This window comes from Furipterus horrens, unplaced genomic scaffold (genome assembly GCF_987537825.1).
Source record: "Furipterus horrens unplaced genomic scaffold, mFurHor1.1.pri manual_scaffold_12, whole genome shotgun sequence".
Classification (NCBI taxonomy): Eukaryota; Metazoa; Chordata; class Mammalia; order Chiroptera; family Furipteridae; genus Furipterus; species Furipterus horrens.
This window is the reverse complement of record NW_028327182.1, coordinates 96,429,408-96,452,034: the sequence shown is the minus strand read 5'-3', so window position 1 is coordinate 96,452,034 and position 22,627 is coordinate 96,429,408. Positions and strand designations below refer to the sequence as shown.

Sequence of the window (22,627 nt, the reverse complement as noted above, 5' to 3'; positions counted from 1 at the left end):
AGTAAGGAACTTCCTTAAAAATGCTAATGTTGTCTACAAAAACCAGAAAACATTATATTTAATGGCAACATGTTGAAAGCTTTCCCTCTGAATTCAAAACTAAAAATGGATACTTGTTATCACCACTTTATTTAAAACTGTGCTGAAGATTTTAATCCATAAAGTAAAGGAAGAAGAAATAAAAATTGGTATAGCAATGAGGAAGGAGTAAACAAATACTCACAAGTAATAGGAGTTTCTACCTAAAAACACCCCATAGGAGCCAGACATTCTAGTTACAATTAATAAGAGAGTTTAATGAGATTGCTTGGGATAAAATTAATATATGAAAATTAATTGTATTTCTCTATGTCTATAACATATAGGTGGAAAATGAAAAAAATATTAACAAGATACTATGCACAAGAGCACAATTCAGTACATAAGAATAAATTTAAAAATAGGTGTGTCCTCCTTGGAGTATAATCACAAGACATTACGAGAGACGGAAAAGAAAGCTTTACTATAAACGGGAAACGTAACACGTTTGCTAGTGGACGGTCAGATACTTCAGAGATGTAAGTTCTTCTTCAGAGAAGTGATTATGTAATAGGTTGAATGAATGCCAACGCAAACCCGACAGGTGTTTTGTAAACCGCAGAAGTTGCTTCTAAAATTGATGCACGGAATTACAAATTACCAAGGAGAGAAAGGAGCAAAACTGCTGGGGCAACAGAATGAAACGGGAGGCTTGCTCTACCAGCCCACGGGCCGGCCCCCGCGAGCAGGCCGGTGCTGACGCAGCGGGCACAGCCGGGACGAGACAGCGGGGCGCGGGGCTGACTGTCCAGGAAATGGTGGGGATGCGCTGGCCACCCATTACTGAAAATGGGCTAACACCGTGCAGAAAATCAGCTCCAAGGGCGTGATCTGAAAGGAGCTTGAAGACGAGAATCCAGAAAAATACTTCTATTATCTTGAAGCAGAGCAAGATTTTTAAAGTAACTTACACAAAAAGTATTAACCAAACTGGAGAAGTTTTTATAAAGTTGACTCTTTTTAAATTAAGAGCTTCTGGTCACCAAGAGAAAAAGAAAACCCATAAAAAATGAAATAGCCACAAAAGAGAGTTGTGAGTCATTCTTTTAAGTTTTTCCATTTTCTATCCAGTTGTTTGAATACATAAATAACTTGTAAAATTCAATGGAAATCCCTCCAAAGAGTATATAGCAAAATTATAATTGCCCGGTATATCACAAAAGAGGAAGAACAAATGTCCACTAAATATACGAAAATGGCATTATTTTCAGGGAAATGACATTTAAACCATAAGACACACTTAGGTGCCCACCCTATGGGCAAAATGGAAGAATACTAGCAATACCAAATATCAGCACTGATGGGAAGCGCCATGAACTCCCATACACGGCTTGTTTAACTACAGACAGAACCGTGTATCTGTACAAGCTTATCTATACTTGCTGATGACAACACTCTCATTCAGAACTGCCCCAAATTGGGAATGGGACTTACAGCATCGGACATGAATGAGCTCAAGATACATACAGATGAATATTTTAATTATATTGTTCAGTGAAAGAATATTTAGAGACCGATTCAATTTACAAACAATTTAAAAATAGTCTAAGCCTAAACCTTATCCAATAGGGATGTTATTTATGGGAGTGAAATCTTAAAGAAAGGCAAGCAAGTGATTACTATGAACGTCAGTCCCGCTCCCTTTGGGCCCAGGGCGTGGGTGCTATGGTTGGAAAGGGGCACCTGGGAGACTTCCGGGGTTCCAGGAATGTTCACTATTTCTCGGTTTTCACGGTGGTTAAACAGGTTTCTGCTGTAAAGTCTTTTAATAAAGCCTCTACATGAGTGCTGTTCCCTTTTTGCTGCTGTGGTTTGTAGTTTATTTTATTATTGAGTAAATACGAACAAAAAGAGGTCGGCCCAAAAGGCTAAAGTCGAGGAGGATGTTCACGGGAGATGTGACCCCGTGATGGGAGCCGGGAAGCACGCTGCGCTTCCTGCCCTGATGTCCTTCCTTCTACATGGCAGGATTTGGGGGCGCCCTGCCTGCCCTGCCTGCCCCTGGAATCTGCAGAATACCTGCTCTCTGACTGCAGCTCTTCTCCCGTGGGTGCTGAGGAGTTGTGTTCACCTGCACGAAACGCCCAGGACGACCTGGGGACTTCCTGGCCAAGTGGGCGCAGTGCAGAGAGCGGGAGAAAGGGCGAGGGGCAGGTGCGCAGCGTGCCTGGGGAGCGAGGTGCAGCCCTGGGCGAGCCCCGACGTGCAGAAGTGAGGCTCTGCCGGGCTCCAAAGTAACGGCCATTCTACGTTCCTCGGTGACTCACGACAGTTGTCCTGAGCAATTCAGCGGAGGACAGGCTCCGTGTTCTGCCATAGGAGGGGGAGGTCATAAACAGGAACTTGGGTTCTCTGTCATTGCTTCTCTGCTACCAAAATGATTCATCGATAGTGAAAATAACACGGAAAAGCCATCGTGTGTCAGAGCTAAAAGTGGACTTTGGTATCATCTACTTAAGTGGCTTACAAGTGGCTTCAAAAACCCCTCTGTGCTCAAGAGATGTCCCTCGTGGTGGTCAGCCAAGCCGGGGGCTCTGCCTTCACACGGCAGGGCCTCCGCGCCATCAGCTCCACAAATGAAGCTTCCAGGTCATCAGCACAGAGGGGCCAAGGCTTTACAAAGTGATGCAGGGATGGGAACTGAAGCCGAGAGCGGGTAGCTGCCGTTCCCCACGCTGCCCAGAGCCTCGCCAGCAAAGCAGGGCTGTCTGCTTCCCACGCGTGCTCTTCCCAGCGTGGGACGCTGGTACTCAGCAGCGTGGCCCACAGATCCGAACCGGAGCCTACACGGAGGACAGGCGTGGTGACCAGGGCCACCTCCCTCGTGCGCTTTCTGTAAGGGTGGGATGAGCTTCTCTCTGTGTGTGTTTGAGCAGAGCCGGGGTCCTAACTGAGAACTGGGTTAGTGTTCACCATCCTCCTGAAAAGCACACTTTTCTCGTCTTTTTGTTCTTTGTCACTCATTTCGTTCACACAAATGTTCGATTCCTACCACCCGCCGGCTTGAGGCTGTAAAAGGCCCCAAATCCACACAGGGCACGGCATCAGCCTCCCCTGTCCTCTGCTCGGCGCATGACAGCTGCGGAGGAGGACCTGAGCCGCCCGCGGGCCAGCGCCTAAGGCAAGAACAGTTTACACATGATCCTCCCCTCGCCGTCGGTCTGGCCCCACATAGTTTCAGCACCACGACCCATGAGCTCATGGAAGCTTCCGGCGTTGGCAGCCGCTGGGCAGAGAGGGAGTTTGACCCGCGTGCTGAGCACCTGGGAAGGCGGTCCTCGAGCAGAAGGGAGGGAAAGCCAGCACCCCCCACCCCGCCTCCGTGCGCGCCTCTGCTCCGAGGGTGCAGACCCAGGCGGCACCGCAGACATGGGGGCCGGACGGCGGCCCGTCCTTGTCCACCTGCCCCCAGCCAGGAGGCCGCCCCACCCTGTGGGGGCTGCCACTCTCCTCCCTTCTGGGACCTCGACTACCGAGTGGTGACCAGCAGGCAGGTCTCTCTGCCCTCCCCACGCCCAGCCCCCGGTGTCCAGCTGCCTGTGCACGAAGACGCCACTCGTGCGCACCGGCATCAGCAAGATTCTTTGAAAAACATTATTTCCTGTTATCATTGCTTCCACTCTGCTCACTAAACGCATACGGAAGTATCTGGGGCACAGGGTGACATCAGAGAGGGCTGAGGGTGACGGCTGAAGTCCAGAGGCCGCACATGAAGAGCCTTTCAAAAGGAAGCCATTAAAAAGACAGATGAAAAGGTTTTTTTTGTTTTTTCTTAGTTTGGGGAGGAAGGTTATTAGCAATTCATGAGACAAAGAGGAATCTGGGAAAAGGGACAATAAGTCTGGGGAAGAAGAAGAAGGAGTGGAGGGCAGTTGTTATCGATTTAATTTCTGCGCAGCATTGATTTCCTGTCCCGATCTGCTCTGTGAGCGTGAACTCCCAGCGTGTCTCTATTAAACATTTATTGTGCGGCCATGCCAGCGGGTGAGGCGTGATTAGAATGCTCAGCGCCCAGCGTGGAAAGTGGCCGTAAATCCGTGAGCCTGAGTTTGAATTCCTTCGATGTCTCCCTTCTGCTTTTTCTTCTTCCTCCCTCAAATATTTATTGAGCACCTCCACGTGCTGGGCATTTTTCTAAGCTCTGAGGACGAAATGAGCCCCTGTCTTCACACGGCTGATGAGCTGGTAATGACCTGCCTTGGCAGTGTGGCCATGTGGAATTTGTTCGGGACATCGTGGCGGTCAGCGAGAAAGCCACACAAGAAGTCTTACGTCCTTCTGTCCGTTGGGATTCTTACAAAGACCCCGAAAGATAGACTGCTACGCGAGAGAGAGAAAGCTCTGGAGAAAGGACACTGCTCACTTCGTAATATAATCAAAGGGACCAAATCCGCCAAGAGGCAGAAGCACCGGGAGGACCAGGGCTCACCCCTACTTTCCTGTGACCGGGTCAGTCGCCTCCAGCAAGTCCCTCCCCCCCCCCCCCCACTTTTCAGGCTCTGCTTCGTCCTCTGCAAAAGCAGCACAAAACCTTGTACTTTTACAGGACAGTGAGGAGGTGAGAAGGGATTGTACGTAAGGAGAGACTTCGTGAGTCACCCTAAATGCATGGCCTACTGTCGTGAGGAAGTGTGACGGAGGTCACCTCGAGTCGGAGCTGGGGACAGAAAGTGCCAAGGGACGCTGGCGCATCAGCCCCGTGAAGTCCATGACAGGGCATGTGAGAAACAAGGCCCTCGCTTCATGGGAAAGAGGATTTTTCCATTTCTCATTTTCTCCTCCTACAATGTTAACCACGTACCTAACTAGGAAAGCAACACCCAGATGCACTTCAATGTAAGAAAAATCTGTATTTGCAAAATGAATGCATGGGGCCCTATAAGGTCACAAGTGTCCATAGTAAGACAAAAACTCAGTAGTTCACTCAAAGCTGTCTTGCACACACTGCACACACATTCTGGTATATGCATGCTTGATCGCTATTCTACCGGGTTTTCAATAATAGCTTCAAAAGCCCCTAGGTTTTAGTTCTTTCTAAAAATAGCCTTTCTGCTAGAATATTAGTTCTGATATCACCACACGGAACGGGATTACCGTCGCCTCGTAAACTGAGTGGCCAGCACCGTGCCTGCGCCCCCGTGTGAGGGTCTGCCGAAGGCCAGGCTACACTGAGCCGCCTTCTGGACGGCGGGCCAGCCCTCGGCTGCGGAGGTGCCCGGAAGTGCTACCCCCAGTTGGCAAAGTCTCCCTAAGACCCTCCCCCCTTGGGGGGAGCTCTTGGTGCATCGGCCGTGCCTGCCCAGCTTCTGTGGGGGACCTTGAAAGTGACAGTCTACACGCTCCTGCTCAATGCTCCCTCTGCCTGGGTCACCCCTCAGTTCCCCGAGGTAATACGTGTATTCACTGGTCCCGCGCTGCAGAGAGGGGACAAAGGCATTGCCGGTGATTCGTCATTCTCCGAAGGGAGGCTTTGCCACCCTCAGACGGTCCTTGAGCGGCTGACGGAGGCGCAGGTGCGTCTGCGCGCTCACGGGGCGCTTTTGCAAACCCGAGTGCCGGGCCCCAGACAATTTCAAACACCAACAGAGTCTGAGGTTATTGGATGATGCCATGAAATAATTCTGCATCCTTGTTTCGGAATATCAATCAGCTTATTAAAAAAAAAAAGATTTATTTTACCCTCCCTCATAAAGAAAAAGAGCCTTTTGTAAGACACACGCAGTGAAACACTGTTTTGCTTGCTGCCAGGAGAGACCCGCTGGCAGAAAGGAGCCGAAACGATAAAGGAAGAGATGCCCGACCCCGAGGCAGCTGACGCAGCGCTCCGCGTTGGGTATTGTTGCTGTCATTGGTGGCAGAAGCCCTCGTTCTCCGCCGCCAGGGATTCCGAGAGAAGAAAACGGAAGGACGAGGAAACGGCCTGGCAGAAGGCAGCGTGCGGTGCTCTGGGGGTTACGCAGCGCCAGCTCCTCTCTGTGCGCCCCTGCAAGGAGAGCTGGAGCCTGGCTAATGCCGGCTTCTCAGGACGCCCTTCCAGAAAAACCCAGGCTTCCTACAGGGCAGCCACGGCCGGGTATCGGACCAGGGGTGCCCAGCAATACATTCTGCCCAATGACTGTCTGGCAAGAAGATTGTCTTGGACAGAGTAAGATCGCGGAAGAGATTTCTGCAAGTGACTCTGCGTCTGCCCCATCCGAACCAGCCCGGGCCCCGGAGCCCTCGGCCGGGTCCCCCACAGCGGCTGAGCGCCGCACCTCACTGTGTCCCACGCTGCGTCACAAACACGCAGCCCCGCTGCCTAGCTGCACGTGAGGCCTGCTGGAGGGGGCATCCGAGGAGAGGCACAAAACCACTGTTTATATTTGCTTGTGTTTGGGGAAGATTTTGTATTTTAAATACTTTTTAAATAGTTAAAATTCAGCGTGGAGCCGTGGCTGGTGTGGCTCACTGGGTTGAGCACCGGTCTGCAAACCAAAGGGTCGCCGGTTTGATTCCCAGTCAGGGCACAGGCCTGGGTTGTGGGTCAGGTTCCCAGTTGTGGGTGCATGAGAGACACCCCGACACTGATACTTGTCCTCCTCTCTTTCTCTCTCCTGTCCCCGCTCTCTCAAAATAAATAAAATATTTAAAAGAAAAGATTAAAAATAGTCTTTTATTTTTAACAAAGGGGTAGGAGGCTGAGGCCGGCGGCCGCCCCCGCCTGCTGCCCGGGTGCGAGGCACGACAGAACGGGCGCCTGCTTGAGAGGAGGAACCCCAGGTCAAAAGCCCCACTTCCTCCCGTTCCTGACAGAGAAAGCTGACGCCTCGCTACCTTTCTGAGCTTCAGCGCGTTCCCCTTAAATGAACGTAAACAGAAAACCAGCCACTTAAGTTCTGAGAGCAGCCACCTACCGTGACGCCGGGCAGAACACCTGCTTAGGGCATAAGTCCTCCCTCGTACGATCCCGGGCTCAGAGCGACCGTGGAGAAGCCCAGTTTATTATACTTCCACCATCTTTTCTGAGCCATTGCTTCCCTGCGTTACTTCATTGTGGCATTCCTGTCCTGTGTTTGAAAACCTTTAAAGGACAATAAAACACTGATGGAGTGTCACTTACACACCAGACGCTATGGCCGGTGGCTTAGGCCACACATTATCTCTCATATAAAATCTACAGTAGCCTTCTGAAATAGTATCACGACCTCCGTTTCATTGATGAAGAAACTGAGGACTACAGTCTCTAAACAACTTTCCTAAGAGGACAGATACAGCTCGAAAGTGCAAGAGTCATAATGGAAGGAATCCGCGTGGCCAAGTCACTGTGTTATCTGCAATGTGACCTTAAACTCCATTTACCCCCGACTTAAGTTCATCTATTCATTCCACAGATATTTGCTGAGTTTCTTCACTGTCCAGGACATCATTTGTCCTACACGGCTTTAGCAGTTATTTCAAAAGCCCAGTGACGCTTTTGGTTGGTAAATTGTAATTTTCTCATCCTGGATAATCTGCAGTTGGGTCACAATTCAGTAGCTGAGCACAATATTTGACAAGAACCACGTTTGCCTCCTGAGCCACAGATTAATTACAAACTCCTTTTTTTTTCCCCCTTTTGATTCAATTCTTTCTCTTTCAAATTTTATTTTTGTTAAGAATCAAAGTAGTCGTCATAAACCTGTGGAACCAAGTTTGCAGTCATTTGTGCATGTGTGTGTGTGTGTGTGTGTGTGTGCATGTGCGTGTGTGTTTTAATTAAGCTCTAAATAATCATAAAAATCTTGGTCATTGAATCTAATTAACTTTCATAAATAAAAATCCTTTTAAAAAACACTATCGTTTCTTCCAGGGGACCCTAGATACTGAGCATACTGAAACAGAGCCCCCCGTCTTTCACAGGCGTGAAATGTCACGCCAATTAGACATGCAAGTATGGTTTTAAGACTTCATGTTCAGGGTAGAGGGGGTGGTCTCTCTAACCCAAGCCACTCTTGTTCTGTTGATTTCTTTGAGTAACAAATGGTAAGCAGACATAAACCTCAGCTCCTATGCTGGGCTTTACTGGATTTTACTAGAGGAGCTATTTCCTCATAACCACAGGGAGCGGAGAGAGGGAGCAACACTCACATTTTCATTTCGCTCCTCTTTTCTCATTTCTTGGGGAGTCAGGAATGGAGGAACGTTCATTCCTTCTCAGGCTCAACAGATCTGTGATTCTATGCCCTTGAACTCTAAAGGAAGTTCCTCTTCCTAATCCCCCATTCCGGATCACGACTCGAGAAGCAAGTACAGCACAAAGCTCCCAAATTCAGAAATTCATTTGGTGTCCCGTTTCAGTCTGAAAATTACTCTCTGCTCTACTGGATGGGTGACAGGAACCATCCTTTTTCTAGTGAACGAGGGAGAGCTGGGAAACAGAATTAGCTCCTACATCTCAGCCGCTAATCAAAACGTGTGGTTGTCGCGGAGGGTTCCAGTCACTCGGCGTCACCCGTTATTTAACTGCCACCACAGTGGCGGGAGAACTCTTTAGAGGAAGAACAGCTCCCTGTCGCTCTCTGGCAGCAGCTGAACTGAATCAATCCGTGAGCAGGGGACCTGGCCAAGTCCTAATGGCTAAGGGCAGATTCTCCACGGTCTGGCCTCAACTTGAATCGTCTGCTTCTCCGTTTTCATGTAAATCGGGCTGCACACTTGACGACCGAGAGGAGCCCGTGTTTCTATTTCAGAACGTGCACTGCGTTGCAGTATTAAATTTCAGTTTGTTTGTACTCTGCCCATAGCTTAAGACCATAAGCCTCCTGGAAAGACCGTATGCATTTCTGAGCGTTTCTATTTTGCTCGGTCGGCGAGGGCGAGGGGGAGATGTGGCTGCCCTGAAGGGGAGGGCGGGCCTTTCCGCTGTCTCCAGTGCAGTTAGTGTTGTTCTAATTCTTTGGAAAGAATGTTGAAAGGGAGGGTATTCAGCTATGACTCATTTTATAGGGTGGTTATGTTCTGGAAAGATGCATGCCATTTACATTATACTTCAAATAAACCGGGGCAGTCTCACTGAAAACATTATTCTATTCTCTTTTTTCTTTTAAATCCTCTTAAAGCCCAACTTCTGAACAATCGTCAAAGCCCAGCTGTTCTGTTTAGAAAAGGGGAAGGGATGCGTGGGAAGCTTGTCCCCTCCCAGCACCCTGGCCTCTCCCTGGCCGCACCCTGGCCTCTCCAACCCTGACGCTCTTCAGGAAAACTCCTAAATCTACCTAGAGGACAGATTTTTAAAAACCCATTCTACACTAACCAATGGAGAATTATAGGATTGAAAAAAAGATCATTCTAAGAGGTTAACCCTCAACCTGAATTTCACAGAGCGGACCTGTTTTATCATAGGCCACCTGAAGGAGCTGACAGGTTATGCGACTCCTTAGCCTTTCCGTCTGGGACCTGATATTTTGGGGGCATTTTCTGTCTAAAAGGCCAACGGTCTGCTTTGCAGCATTGCTGAGAAAAGGCTGGGAGGAGTGAAGGATTTGTTCTTTGTGCAGCTGGTGAAGAAGAGAAGCCAAAAATATTTGTTCCAGTAGCCCTTAGCAAACTCCTCCTCCCTCCCTCCTTCTCCCCAAACTTTTGGAGGTGGTTTGGGAGGAAGAGGCACCCCCAATACTCCACCTGCTTTCAATGCCACGGTTTGTCTGCCACTGGATATAAACTTTCCTCTCCCCTCCCCAGGCCAGGAAAGGAACTTAAGGTACTAAAATTGTTGCAAGACCCCACGGCCCCGCCATGGAGCCACTCTGAGGGTGTGAGCTGGGAAGGCAATGTCACGTAGGCGTTCCGTCTTCTCCAAGACGTGGTTCATGGGATTCCACCCAGGATTTTGGAAAATGCTGACGGTGGTGATCATCTCCACCATTAGCTAAGGGCTCGTCTTCATAGGTTCAGGCCAGTACAGGCATGAGAAAGCCCTTAATAGAACAATGCCCTCGGGCAGGTGCGATGTGAGAAGATGGGCGTTTGTTTTCCACCTTGGCACCAACCACCCCGCTTTGTGTCTCGCTCTAAGACTTAGACATCCACCTTCATTTGGTCCCACGTTCCGAAGTTCCTCTTCTTCCTCACATGCAGCCTGGTTCCATCGCCACTTGCACGTGACCAGGTACGTCCTGCCACTGAAGTTTCGCCTTGAGTGCCACCTTCTCTATGACGGTCCGGACCTTCTCAGCAGACCTCCCCAGAGCGCAGTCACTGCAGAACTGAACTGCTTTCCCTGCGGCACCTTACGGAGTCCTACTTGCTTGCCGCCAGGGCGTTTTACACGTGCAAGGTTTGGCTCCCCCTACCCAAGCCTCCTTTGCTCAGGAAGCAAGCCATGTGCTATATGTGGCAAATATGTAAATATATACACACACCGACAGGTATGCAGATACATGTGTATCTGACTATGTCCACATACCACATAACTCTGTGCCAGGAACAGAGTGGGTATCCAAGTATTTATTGAACTGAATTAAATTTAAAACTACCAGTTATGTCAACTAGTAAGAGAAATAGCTTGTTTTAATAATTTGCCATCTTCTCGAAGAGACAGTAAATTGGACACAGAAGGTCAAGGCCTGGCTTTCACTCTTAACTGTCCTTTTCTATAACAATATTAAGAGTTGACTGTAAAAGTGGCATCTATCAATGGGTACAGAATTCATTTTGAAATTTTTCACCAAAATACTTGTCGTTTTTCAAAAAGCTGAGTGAAAATAAGCAATGAGCATACCTGTTCCTTCCTAAAAATAAATTCTTTTAACAGTGAAACTCTGTGGCCTTAGGTGGTTTAGGCAGGACGTGTGCGTTAGAAACGGCAGTCACGGTACTGGGCGGAGAAGTGGAGAGTGAACAGGAAGCGAGCGTGGGAACAGGGAGGCCGTGGGCGTCAGGATTGGGGCGCGCGTGTCCTGGCGGGAGAGCGCATGCTCATCGGCACAGCCCGTGCTTAGCTGGCATAGCCCGGGCTGGGGCGCTCTTGGCTCTCCGCCCTGTCCCCCGGGCCCCGCGGCACCCTCTTTAGCCTCGCAGATGGAGCTCACCCTGCTTGGTTATCTGTCTGTCTCTCCTGCCAGGCTGCGCGTGCCTTCAGGACAGGGACCGTGGGGCGTGTATCTGTTTTCTCCTAAGGCCGGCAGGGTGCCTTTGATGCAGGAGACACTCAAGGGGCCGCTCCAAGTAACGAAGGAGCAAGTGGCGGAATGGCAAGAGGAAGGAAGGACAAAAGGAATGAGGCTCGGTCCTAGGAAAGCTGCTTCCCTCAGCTGCCCTCAGCTGGGCCACGTTTCTTAGCTCCACAAAGTCACGTGTTTCCCCAAATAGAAGGAGGAAGGAAGACAGTGTGTTACGATGCCTTTGTCTCCAGATTCCATTTTTCATTCACGCCATCATAATAGGTTTTCCCCAAAAGTGCTCCGGCATATCTGGGAATTAGCAGGTCTTGGGTATAATTAAAATATCTTTAAGAACATTGGTTGTAGGACCTTTGATTATAACTGATGTTTTTGTCCTAGAGGAGCAGTTGCACTGATTCAGTTCTGCCCAAGTATAGAAACTGTGTCTCAAACTCACAACTTGAAGGTGTCTATACCTTTATGTAACGAACACCATGGAAGAAGCCGTCCCACGGATTTTCCTCTTGACATTTTTCACTCCTGGGATCCCGAGAGGTGTTTCTAACACAAGCAACCTCACCCGCAGTCAACACAGATGCGCCCAAAGGCCGCGCGAAACCAGGCGCTCGTTGCTGAAGTCCACTACAGAGTGAAATGCCCGAAGTTTACGTGGCTGACCGAGAAAAAAAAGTGACACTACATTACATAAAATTCTAGATGCTTTTCCTACCCAGCTTACAGTGGGCTCCACCACATGTCCCTTGACTTGCGGCAACACGCTAACATTGCAGCCCATGTCCAAGTGTCAACAGTAGACTCGTGGGACAAAACGCATGTTTAATGGCAACCCAAGACCAAAGTTATCAAAGCACAAGCCCAAATGCACCAGATAATGCCACACCTGTCCTGTGTCCATATACAGTCTCAACCATGAAAAGAGGGCCCGAAACGGTTGGGCGTCATGATTTTGTTTCCCAAGCAGCCTCCCAGACAGACATTGCCCTGACGGACTTACACAGGCTAGGATTTGTCCCTGGCCTGGCAGGCTTGGAAGCCTGATCGATCAGCAAGACGGAGCCAATTCACACGTCAGAGGTGTGCTCACACCTCCAAGAGCACAAAACTGATCTCAAGAGGCAAATGTGTGAATTTACAGCGAGGACTCTTGGTGCCGATGGCCTAAAGCAGGAAAGTCTGCCTGGAGAGCCGGATCACAACCAGAGGGACTGCGTGGTGAAGAGGTGGGACAGCGGGAGTTCACTAAACAAGTCAAACGTGAGAATGGAATGCAGGGTCGAGCCGGTTTACCCTGACGTTTCACACCAGAGATGCGTGACAAAGCTGCTATGGATCCGCCTCTCCAGGGCGGCATTGGCTGGGACCTGTGGGTCTGCCGGTGGGGTGACTGACACGTGTTCCTTTAGAGACATTCAGTCTAATTTGGGGAGACAATCAGTTCTCGAAGGTGACGTCTGCTCTCTCTGCCAGTGTTTAAAAGAATCATGCGGCTCATTCACTCTTCTTTTCACCTTCTGATTTGTTTTTTCTTGTCATTCTTTTCTGTCCATGCCAGCACCACCACAAAAGTCTAGGTCCTCGTCTCCTTAAGGCAGGGGCCCCCTCAGCCACCTATTTCAAACCTGACCCATTGCCCAACTCCTAAGATCGTCATTAGATGAATCTGCCTTAAATTAGAATGTTGTGTGTGTCTTTTCTCATTTTGCCCCTATACCCAGAAACTCTCCTTCAGAATTAAGCTCAAATTGCTTAACTTGCCATTCAAATTCTTTCCTATCTGTGCCCAATGTATTGTCATTTTTTTCTACTTCATAACCCTTCTACTCCTATCACATCTACTGTCTCTTAATGTTCTAGTATACCCCTCAATCCACGCGCCTACTCATTCCGGGGGTCCACTCAAGATCTGCCTCGCCCATGAAGATATCTCTGAAAGTACACATTTGAAACTGGCCTTTCCATTCATAAGATTCATTTGGTACGGAGTGTATCTGGAAAGTAATTATATGTTGATATGCTATCTGCTCAATTAGAATAGACTGTATACAGGAGGGAACAGTACATTTTGCCTTTGTTATATTCCATTTGTTTAGTTCCTTGATATCACGAGGCTCAAAAACAAGAGCTTAGGATTGGCCCTGACCCCTTGTAGGTGAAGCTGCTGAACTTGCCTTAACTGAAGAGAGTGATTTCAGGAGATCAGTGTGCTCCTCCACATCCTCATTCCATTCCGATCCGTCTTCAGCTCCTGTTCGCCTCACTGTCTACCCCCAAAGTGCAGGGCTAGCTTAAAAATGGACTAGATCTCTGATCTATAGAGATCGTCACCAGGACCTCAAACCGAAAGAACGATCCAGGAGGTAGTCCTATACAGAAGTGTGACAAAGAGGACCTTCGGTATGATAGTGGTGTTGCTAAAAGGCTTTGGCACAGGAAATGAGAAGGCAGATTTTAGTTGTGTTGGGATAACAGAGGGACCGAGAAGGGCACCGCCTTGTGTACTTTAGCTGCCACTTAGCTCCTCTGCATCCTTGTTGTGGGAGCATATCTGGGGCTCAGCGCTCATTGGAAAGTGCTTTAAAAAGACCGCCTGCATTTGCTAATCTAATGAGCTGCTTTGCAGTAGTAGCTAAGAAGACACGGCTTCTTTCATTTCATACCAGGGCACGACTGCTCGTGGGGAGGACATCCAGGATGTTGTCAACAGGGTCTTCTGTGATTATGAAAGACATGGAAATGCACACATCGGCTCCTGTTTCATGGAATTTGGCAACCCCACATCAGAAATGTTGGGGAACCATCTGGCTGAGTCTTGAAAGGAGGAAGGAGAAACCTAATTCAAAGCGGAGTCAAGGTGATAATCTTCTCTCGGAAGGAGGAAATTGCCAGATTAAACAAAGATAATTGAGCCTCATTAGTTAATTGTAAAAATATAACCAAAATGAAAATAGTTTATTTGTAGTAAATAAAAGAACAAGCGACGTTAAAATGCAGAATAATCATTTCCTGGGCAAGAAAAAATGACTTCTTAGAGGTAGGAGATCAAGAAAGAGTTTGTGAGGTACCTGATTATTTTTCTAATATTAAAAAATATTGGAGGCGAATTACACTTACACTGAATGAAAATTATCCTAATATATTCTATTACTTAACCTAGAGATTCATGCAAGATACTGGAAGACAGAAGAATTTTGTTAAATAGATCTAACATTAAAAACAGCACAAAAATTTTTAAAAACTTTATATTCCTAGGAAAGGTGTTTTCTATTAGTGAGTATTAATTTCTCCCTTCCTTTTTAGGATATAGCCCTAGAGTTCTAATACATCTTCATACAGCCTCATAAAATGTAGAGAGGGATGTGGAGGCCATTTCACCGATGCCATCATTTCCCAGCTGAATCACACTAAAGAGACCCGGCTAAAAAGAAGAGGGCTGTGTCTTTTTATTTGTAAATATGGACAAAGAGGAGCTTCTCTAGCTTTCTCTAAAACCCTTGTCAATTCACAAAAAAAGTCTGTTTTTAGCCCATATTGGAGGTTTTTATGTACAGCAGCTTTCGTAATATGTCAGCAAGATCTGCTGCGAATCACGGTCACGGGTGATGGGCTGCCCAAGAGAGTAAACTTTAGGGCCTAGAATCACGGAATCTGTTCGGTCTTCTATCCGGAAACCTGGTTTTGTTTGAAAATCTAGTCTTCCCTGCTTGCTGTTTTTTTAAGCAAGGCACTCCTTCTAGCCACCCACGTACGCTACATTTAAATGGTCAGACCTGTTCTGAAGCAGAGTTGCTGGGTGGAGAATTAACTAATGCCCCTTTCCTCTGGATCCCACCTTTCTTATGAGAGCTTCTTACTGGCATTTCGATTTCACCCCTTTAATGACTTCATAAAGTCCTCACTTTGCCTAAGAAAAATCTTCCTTAGGAAAAATATGCTCATGACCCACCTCGTACACACAAAAGGAGATTTTCCATCTTGACTCAACTTTCTGTGAACCTGCAGAGTAACCTCCACTTGAAATGAATCATTTTCACCAATTGAAAAATGGAAGAAAACAGATTTTTAGGAGGTCAAGCGTTCTACTCCCTGCTTTTTATTTCTTTACATGACATTTTCTAACTATGTGATCATATATTTTGATCCTGAAAACTTAAGTTGCGTTAGAGGTATTTTGGGTTCTACAGTGCGGCTGCTTTCTTGCTGGCGTTCGAAACAGAAGCTAATCAAAGGACCATCAGAACATAAGATGTCACCTTGAATCCACCATAAGAATTGTTTTTATTATACCAAGTACCAGTCCGATAGCATGTCAATGGTTTTACAACTTTTAAAGTCTATGATTCAAATTACTGTTTCTTATTAGGCCTCATACTTCAATGTCTTCTAATAAACATGAATGGATTATTTGGCTGTACCCATATAAAACTGTTAATTCATGTTCTCGTCCTCTTATAATCAATTTTTTACGAATGAGCAAAGCAACGATAATGCCACCAGGAAAACATATGCTGTAAATGTTACTATTTGATACATTGTGCATTATTTTATAATCCAGTGGTTAATCTTGGTAAAATAAATTTTCTGAAAAACAAGTAAGACCTGCAAACCTTCGCCTTTGACTAATTATTTTACATATCCTTAAAGAGTTGAATTAAGATATCATAAAACGTTCACTCCATGGTAAAGAACAATTGAAATGTGATCAGTCACTACAGCCTATAAATGCATGGCAAATGGAAACGTTTAAAGTTTAAAAATATTTATTAATAGAACACTGTATATTTAAAAGCACGTTTCCATTCATCTGTTTTGCAAAGATGCTTTCATTTTATGAACCCAGACATTTCCACAGCAGAGTAGTTTTTTAATGAAGCCAGGAAGGGCGTTAACAAATATTTTCTGTAACGAGAAGCTCATAAAAACACTCCCTCTGAAGCAGTCCACAAAGCACGCACGAGACGGCCTGCCGGACCGCGGAGGATGCAAGGATAGCGAAGTTCAAGCGCAAAGAGAAAGCGGTAGCGTCACGTACCTTGCCCTTGGGTCACGCCGTAGAACTCCGCGGCTATCCTGGCCGCCTCTTTGCGGTTGCCCTTGACGATGTAGAAGTGGCTGAGGATCGCCAGGCTGATTTTCACGAACAGCTTGAAGCAGAACAGGGACAGGATGGTGAAGTAGACATTGGACAGCTGCTGAGCGAACGGGCGGCTCTCCTCCACCACGGACATGGCTGCACAGCAATGCGCGCGGCTGCGGGCCGGCCAAGTCCCCGGGGAGCCTGGCTCGGGCAGACGCTCCCGAACAGCTGGGGCTGCGGAAAGAAGACACCAGCTGGTCACGCTGCCTCCGGCCCCACCATTTATACGGCCCGGGCGGGCCCTGCGCAGGCGCCCGCGGGTCTGACCGTGCGCCCGGGAGGCCACCGCGCCACGTGGCCCGCCGCCCTCCTGACTTTCCATTCTCAAAATAAACGGCCGCCGCCCCGCGGCTCTGAATGCCGAGGGCCGGGTGTGGGCGTTTACACACAGGTGATTTTCTGTGTTTGTTTTTTGTATGTAATTAGCATGAACACATTGGAGACTGTGGGGGGGGGGTGCCTGTTAGTGTAAATAATATTCCTAATCGCAAGGCAAAACTAAGTCCATCAATTCAAGCCTTTAAAAGGGTCCCATTTGTCGATCATGAACGAAACTCTCAAACAGCCCACGCCTTGACGATGTTAAGGACAGCTCATCAGGTTAGCGAGTTATGTAGCTTTGACTGTTGTCAGAAGAAAACAATTGTATATGTGGGTTGACTGGAAAGCCACAGAACGCTAACTTTAGTCTGTTCATTCACCCAGCGAACATTTGTTAAACACCTGCTATGTGTCAAACATTTTGCTGAGAAAAATATAATATCCTTGTCATGAGGATCTCAGTCTAGATGGAGAAACAGACAAGACAGCAGACAAATCCAGGAGAGGACAGCATACGGTGGGAATGTAAAAAGGAAGGGCCTAATCCTGGTAGGGAAGAGTCAGAGAAGGCTTCCTGGAGGAGGTGGCATCTATAGAGAATTACCAAGTAAACCAAAGTGTTTCATCTAGACTGCCCCAAACCAAGCAAAACAATGTACTTTTTAGGCCTATAATTGTTGTTAACCCTAATTTTATGTATTTTATGAATAAAATGCAAATGTCTATAAGAGCATCCTTAGACAAGCTATATTTCCATACGAGAAAGAGAGTAAATTATTCAGAACAACAGAGTGGCAATATTTTGTACATAAGCCAAAAATAACATGACAAAATGTAAAATGACATAGTATAGAGGAAGTTCATTTATACATTTATATAACCAAGTCTGGGGCTTGTTAATTGTATTGTTTCCCAGTTCTTCCGAGAAGCCCCAGAATAACAAACAAACAAACAAACAAACAAACCCATAAGAAAATAGAAGTGGCTCTTCTTGGAATAAAGAAGCATATTAATGGTTGGTCATATTGGTAAGTGACGGGAGCTTCTCTGCCTTAGCACATGCTAATTAGACTGATGTACATGAAACGTTCCTAGGACAAAGGAGGCATTGGCGTGAAGTAAATGTGTCAGATAATGCAGGCTGCTTCTTCCCTCAGTGACTGAGCAGCACCCAGAAAGCTAAATTAGGTCAATATGTTAGAAAGAAATCACTGAGCTCTTTATAGAAATGGCCATTGGGGTTGTTTTTACAGGCAGGCTCTCAGTGGTCCCAGTGGCCACTTCACGTCTGTTCGGTGAGTCAATGAAACTGACTTCAAAGGACAGAAGATAAAGTCACTAAATGTTCCTCTTGCAGCTGTGGCGAGATGGTGCCAGCTAGGCTTCCCTTGGCGTGGTGGCGGTGACCACAGGCCGGAGAGGCATGGCCGGCCGGGACAGCTGGCTGTCACCAGGCTCTGCGTCACCGCACGGCCAGCTTCCCCTTCCGCGCTCCGCAGTTCCCAACAGTCCCGCCCACGGCCCGGCTAATGTTTCGCCCCTTCCTCTTACCAGTAAGTGCGATTACAGTCTGCTCCGCAGCCGTCTGCCGGGAGCCTGGATCCTTTGGGTGAGGAACACTTTTACTTTGACGAGGCAGCGAGCACTGGGCATTATGGTTAAGTCCCTACAGTTTCACTACTAGAAAAATACTCCAGTGGCTATGAGTTTATGCCCAGATGCTGGGTTGTATTTTAGTGAGTTCCTATATGCCCACCTCTATTTTCTGTGTTGTTAAATATATCCGTTCGGCAACTTTTACCATCTCTAATCCTACTAATCGATAAAAATTAAAACTAAGTAGCTCCAGTAAGCAAATTCATCAAATATAAAGTAGATGCTGTATTTTTCACATTATAGACCCTCCCAAATAATACCATATAAATAACTTTATTAATAAGTCAAATGCCACCTGAAACATATTGTGGCCCCTATTTTCTCAGCATTAGCATTTTTTAAAAATAAAATACTGATTGGTTAGTTTAGTGAGATAATGCTTTCATAATTTCCATTGCTGGGAGGATGCGGTAGAGGGATCTGGCTGCCAGTACGTCACTACGGTTCTAATCTTGCTGGTGTCAGTCCCCCCATCAATCAAAGCAAAACTGAGCTCGGTAACTGCGTCCCTAGAATGGGTGGCGTGAGAGAGGTTCAACACACAGGAAGCAAGGAATCGTTACGCAGAGTCTACTGGATGCCCCCTGCTTCACACAAACCCTCTCATTTGCTGTCCCTGTCTCGGAGGGGTGAGTATTACTATCTAATTTTAAAGATGAAAGCTGATTTCAGACAGCTTTAGTGACCTAACAGGTTCTTTATGGGCAACAGTACTGTTTGAACGTAGTTCTGACTCTAAAATACACGCTCCAAGGTACTGCTGGTATTTTCTACTTTTAAGCACTTGGGATCTGAGTGAGCAAATGTGATTCATGCAGAGGGAATGAGACCTTCCCCCAGATTCACACACACACACACACACACACACACACACACACTAAGGGGATCAGTCGGAGATGCTATTTAATCAGGGACCTAAATTAGTACTGACATTAGGAGGGTAAGCTATACGCGATGATTCCATGAGATGGAATCTTGTGTGCTCAAGACTGTGTGTGTCATGGAGCTCATGCTCTTGTGCAGTAGCCAATTAATAATAATAATTTAAAAGAGAAATACAGACTGTGACGAATGCCGTGGAGGAAGTTAGTACAGTGCTGTGCAAAGAATAACGGCAGCGACCCACACTCAGGGCAGGGGGGGCGATACCTGTTGGAGAAAGGGGCCGTTAAGCACAGACCCGAAGAGTCGGCCACGGGGAGAGCGGCGGGGACAGGACTCAGGCGCAGGACCGAAGACGCAGGGCGGTGGCAGGGAAGGGTTTTGTTTTCCGAGGCCCCGACAGGCACTGTGCCAAGCCTGAGATGACGGAACTGCAGGAGTGGGCGGGCAGCATTGTTTCAGGGCCATGGATGGCAGGTGCTGACAAGTGCTGCCCAGATCCCCTTCCTGACGGAAGCACTTCTCCTCCCAGCCAGGGGCGCTGCCTGCTGGCTCCCCCCACTGTCAGTCAGCCACCCTGGGGACTGTCTGTGATGCTCCCTACTGACCCCCACCCCACCCCCAACGCTCACTCTGTCCCAGGACGATGGGTCCAGAACAGAGCGCAGCAGACAACCACCCCACGGGATTTTACTCGAAGGCAGATGGAAGGCGACTGGGAGGTGATAATAAAAGTGAGCGAGGATCGTTTCAGCTGGTGTGTGTAGAATTAAAGGAGGCAGGGCTGGAACCAGGCGGCCAGTGGAGCCAGGATCCTGGAAGTAAAACTTGAGAAAAGTGGGTCAGTGCAGGATCCATCGGGCGGAGTGAACAGGATTTGTCAATGAAGGGATGGTGCACGAAAGGAAGGAGTCAGATCCTATTAATTTTTTTTTTTTTAATTTAACTTACTTTTTAAAATCGTCGTTCTAGTACAGTGGTCCTTAAAGAGGCTTTACACAAGGTCAGCAAGTGTGAATGGCTGGGATAAGAGACAGACATTAAAGGGCAGGGCCTTGTTGAGGGAGAGGCTGCCTCATCTGACCGCGGACCAGAGCGGCTTCCACAGTGACCCCGGAGGTCCTGCTGCCACCAGCGACCAGCGGAGCCACACGGCCTCTGCTGTGATTCTAGAAGCTGCTCACGCGCCCTCCCAACTCAGAGACACCCACGCCGGGAAATATGAGTGTCAGGTGCCTGTTTCTCCTGCAGCCAATCAAATCAAGGGCTCATTAAGCTATAGCTGATTGGTGAGATCTAAGTCACATGCCAGCAGCCTGGCAGCGAGGAGTTCTGGGAAATGGAGTTTTTAGGTGCTGCCCTGGGGAGACAACGCCTAACAAGAACTACCACCATATGGAGAAAGTGTTGGAAACGACTTGGGGTGGCGAACTCCCTATACAATGTACAGACGACGGGCTGTGGGACTGTGCGCCTGAAACCTGTATAATTTTGTTGGCCAGCGTCACCCCAGTGAATTCAATAAAAAAGAAAAAAAGGTTTAGGTAGCCGGGAATGGCAGATGTCCCCTGTGACTCACGTTCCCAAATCTTCACTTAAGCGCAGCTGATTCCATCACCAGTGTGGAACAGGGACCAGCCACTGACGTAAGGAGCTCACTTAGGAACCAAAGACTTGTGGATGCTTGATTTGAAACGTTCCTGATGAATAATGTTTACTTGGGAATCTGCCCGAATATCCTCAGGAATGGATTAGCTGTGACCCTGCTTTCTGGCAAAGTCAGATATTAAAAATACTTTTTTCACTCAGTAAAACTCTGATTGATTATTTGAGCTCATTGGAGAGGGCTTCTGCTTAAGAGATTCGTGTCTAGTGTGTTAGCTCTACACAGAACAGAGAGTCTAACGAAAAGCTGCTTTTCTCATTCCGCAAGGTCTGCAGATAATTTACTCCTCGATGACTCAGTCGCAGCGAGGAATCTTCTCATGTCTGGGCACCGCCCTCGGAGCCGAGTTCAGTATGCTGGCGGTAGGGGTTTCTATCTTCCGTGCTTCTGGAATTCAGCTCCCTGCACGTGACTTTCCAGGAGGCTGACTGCATCTTCCAAAGCAGCTTTGGGGAGACTGTCCCCCATAGTTTGTGGCGGGAGGCTCTGTTGGAATCATTTCAGTAGGAATAGAGCATTTGCCTTCTGTCCTTCAACTTTCTTTCCAACAGGTCCTCTTCTGTGTTACCAAATGTTACGGTTTCAGGTAGCAATTACATAGGTAATGAAAGAATCTTCATTAAAGCGAGTCTTCTGTTAGAGACAAGGTCCCGCTAGCACAATGAGGATCAGATAAACACACACACACACACACACCACAGCGGACAGACACATCAAGCCAGTTTCATGGCCTCGTAAACAGAATCCTACTCTTTAACATGATTGGCTTAACAAAAAACTGTGTTTTGTTTTGACCAGCCTAATAATATCCTATTATATTTAAGAATAATTCTATTAACTTACATACACATACACCCACAGACACACACACATATATATATATATATATTCACACATATGGTTTGGATATAGTGTTATTTCTAAATAATTTTAAAACACATTATCTTATTTAATTCTTATAACACATTGACTGCACAAAGTACTGTGTGGGCTGAATGTAGACTATAAATAAAAACAATTTAGCTATTTTTATACAACATTATCCGAAACGTTGCCTTTATGCATCTGCTATCATTAAGTACTTTGATTTTACTGAGGCAACGCTGACAGACACTGGCAGGTGCTTCTCGTTTTGAGATCCACACCAAACCGCGCTGCCGAGAATGGCCCGGCTTCGTCCACACCCGAGAATGCGTTAGGAAGGGGAGCAGCCAAGCGCCCCACTGAATGGTGAACCTCCAGAGCGACCCAGTACTTTATCTTCCGGGACTGACAGTCGTGCGTGGTTGGGGAGGGCGGAAATGCTTTCCTCTGGTCTGACTGGTCTAAAGGTTGCGTGGATACGAGGCACGTTCACAGCGGACCCTCAGATTTCATTGCGTACGCCCGGGGCGCGCACGGGAGCATCAGAGACCCACGGACACTCGGGCAGGGTGGGGCTTCCGTGCCACCTGAGCTACGGGGCGGGGCGGGGGGTCTGGGGCTGCAGCGGGAACATGAAAGGAGCACATGCCTGGCCCGCGAATGTTTGCGGGGCCCCCCAGAAACAGGGGGGCGCGGGGAGGACCGTGGACAGGAGCATCAGCGTCGGACCATCGCGGCCCAGTCTGCACCGATCAGGCTCTAGGCCGGGTGTTCTCAGCCTCTTTTGGTTTCCGGACGCAGAATTAAACACGCTTCCTTCCCACCTTTATAATCACACAGCTCCGCAGCTGCGAAAGGCGCAGGGGCGAGCCGGCCGTCGGTTTC

The 22,627-nt window shown here is 47.8% G+C and overlaps 1 protein-coding gene across 2 annotated transcripts in view; it reads right to left on the bottom strand.

Annotated features, from left to right (window-relative positions):
- Positions 1–19,532, bottom strand: part of ASB5 (ankyrin repeat and SOCS box containing 5) — a 37,700-nt gene extending 18,168 nt beyond the window's left edge. The window contains exons 1-2 of one of the 2 annotated variants that reach the window (XM_090258431.1): positions 19,480–19,532; positions 16,249–16,527 (exon numbers count right to left, since the gene is read on the bottom strand). In XM_090258431.1, the coding sequence (XP_090114557.1) occupies positions 16,249–16,444 (196 nt within the window). In that variant the 5' untranslated portion in view covers positions 16,445–16,527; positions 19,480–19,532. Of the gene's footprint in view, positions 1–16,248; positions 16,537–19,479 lie in introns of those variants that run through there. The other variant, XM_090258433.1, reaches the window with a different exon arrangement.
- Positions 19,533–22,627: the final 3,095 nt, after the last annotated feature.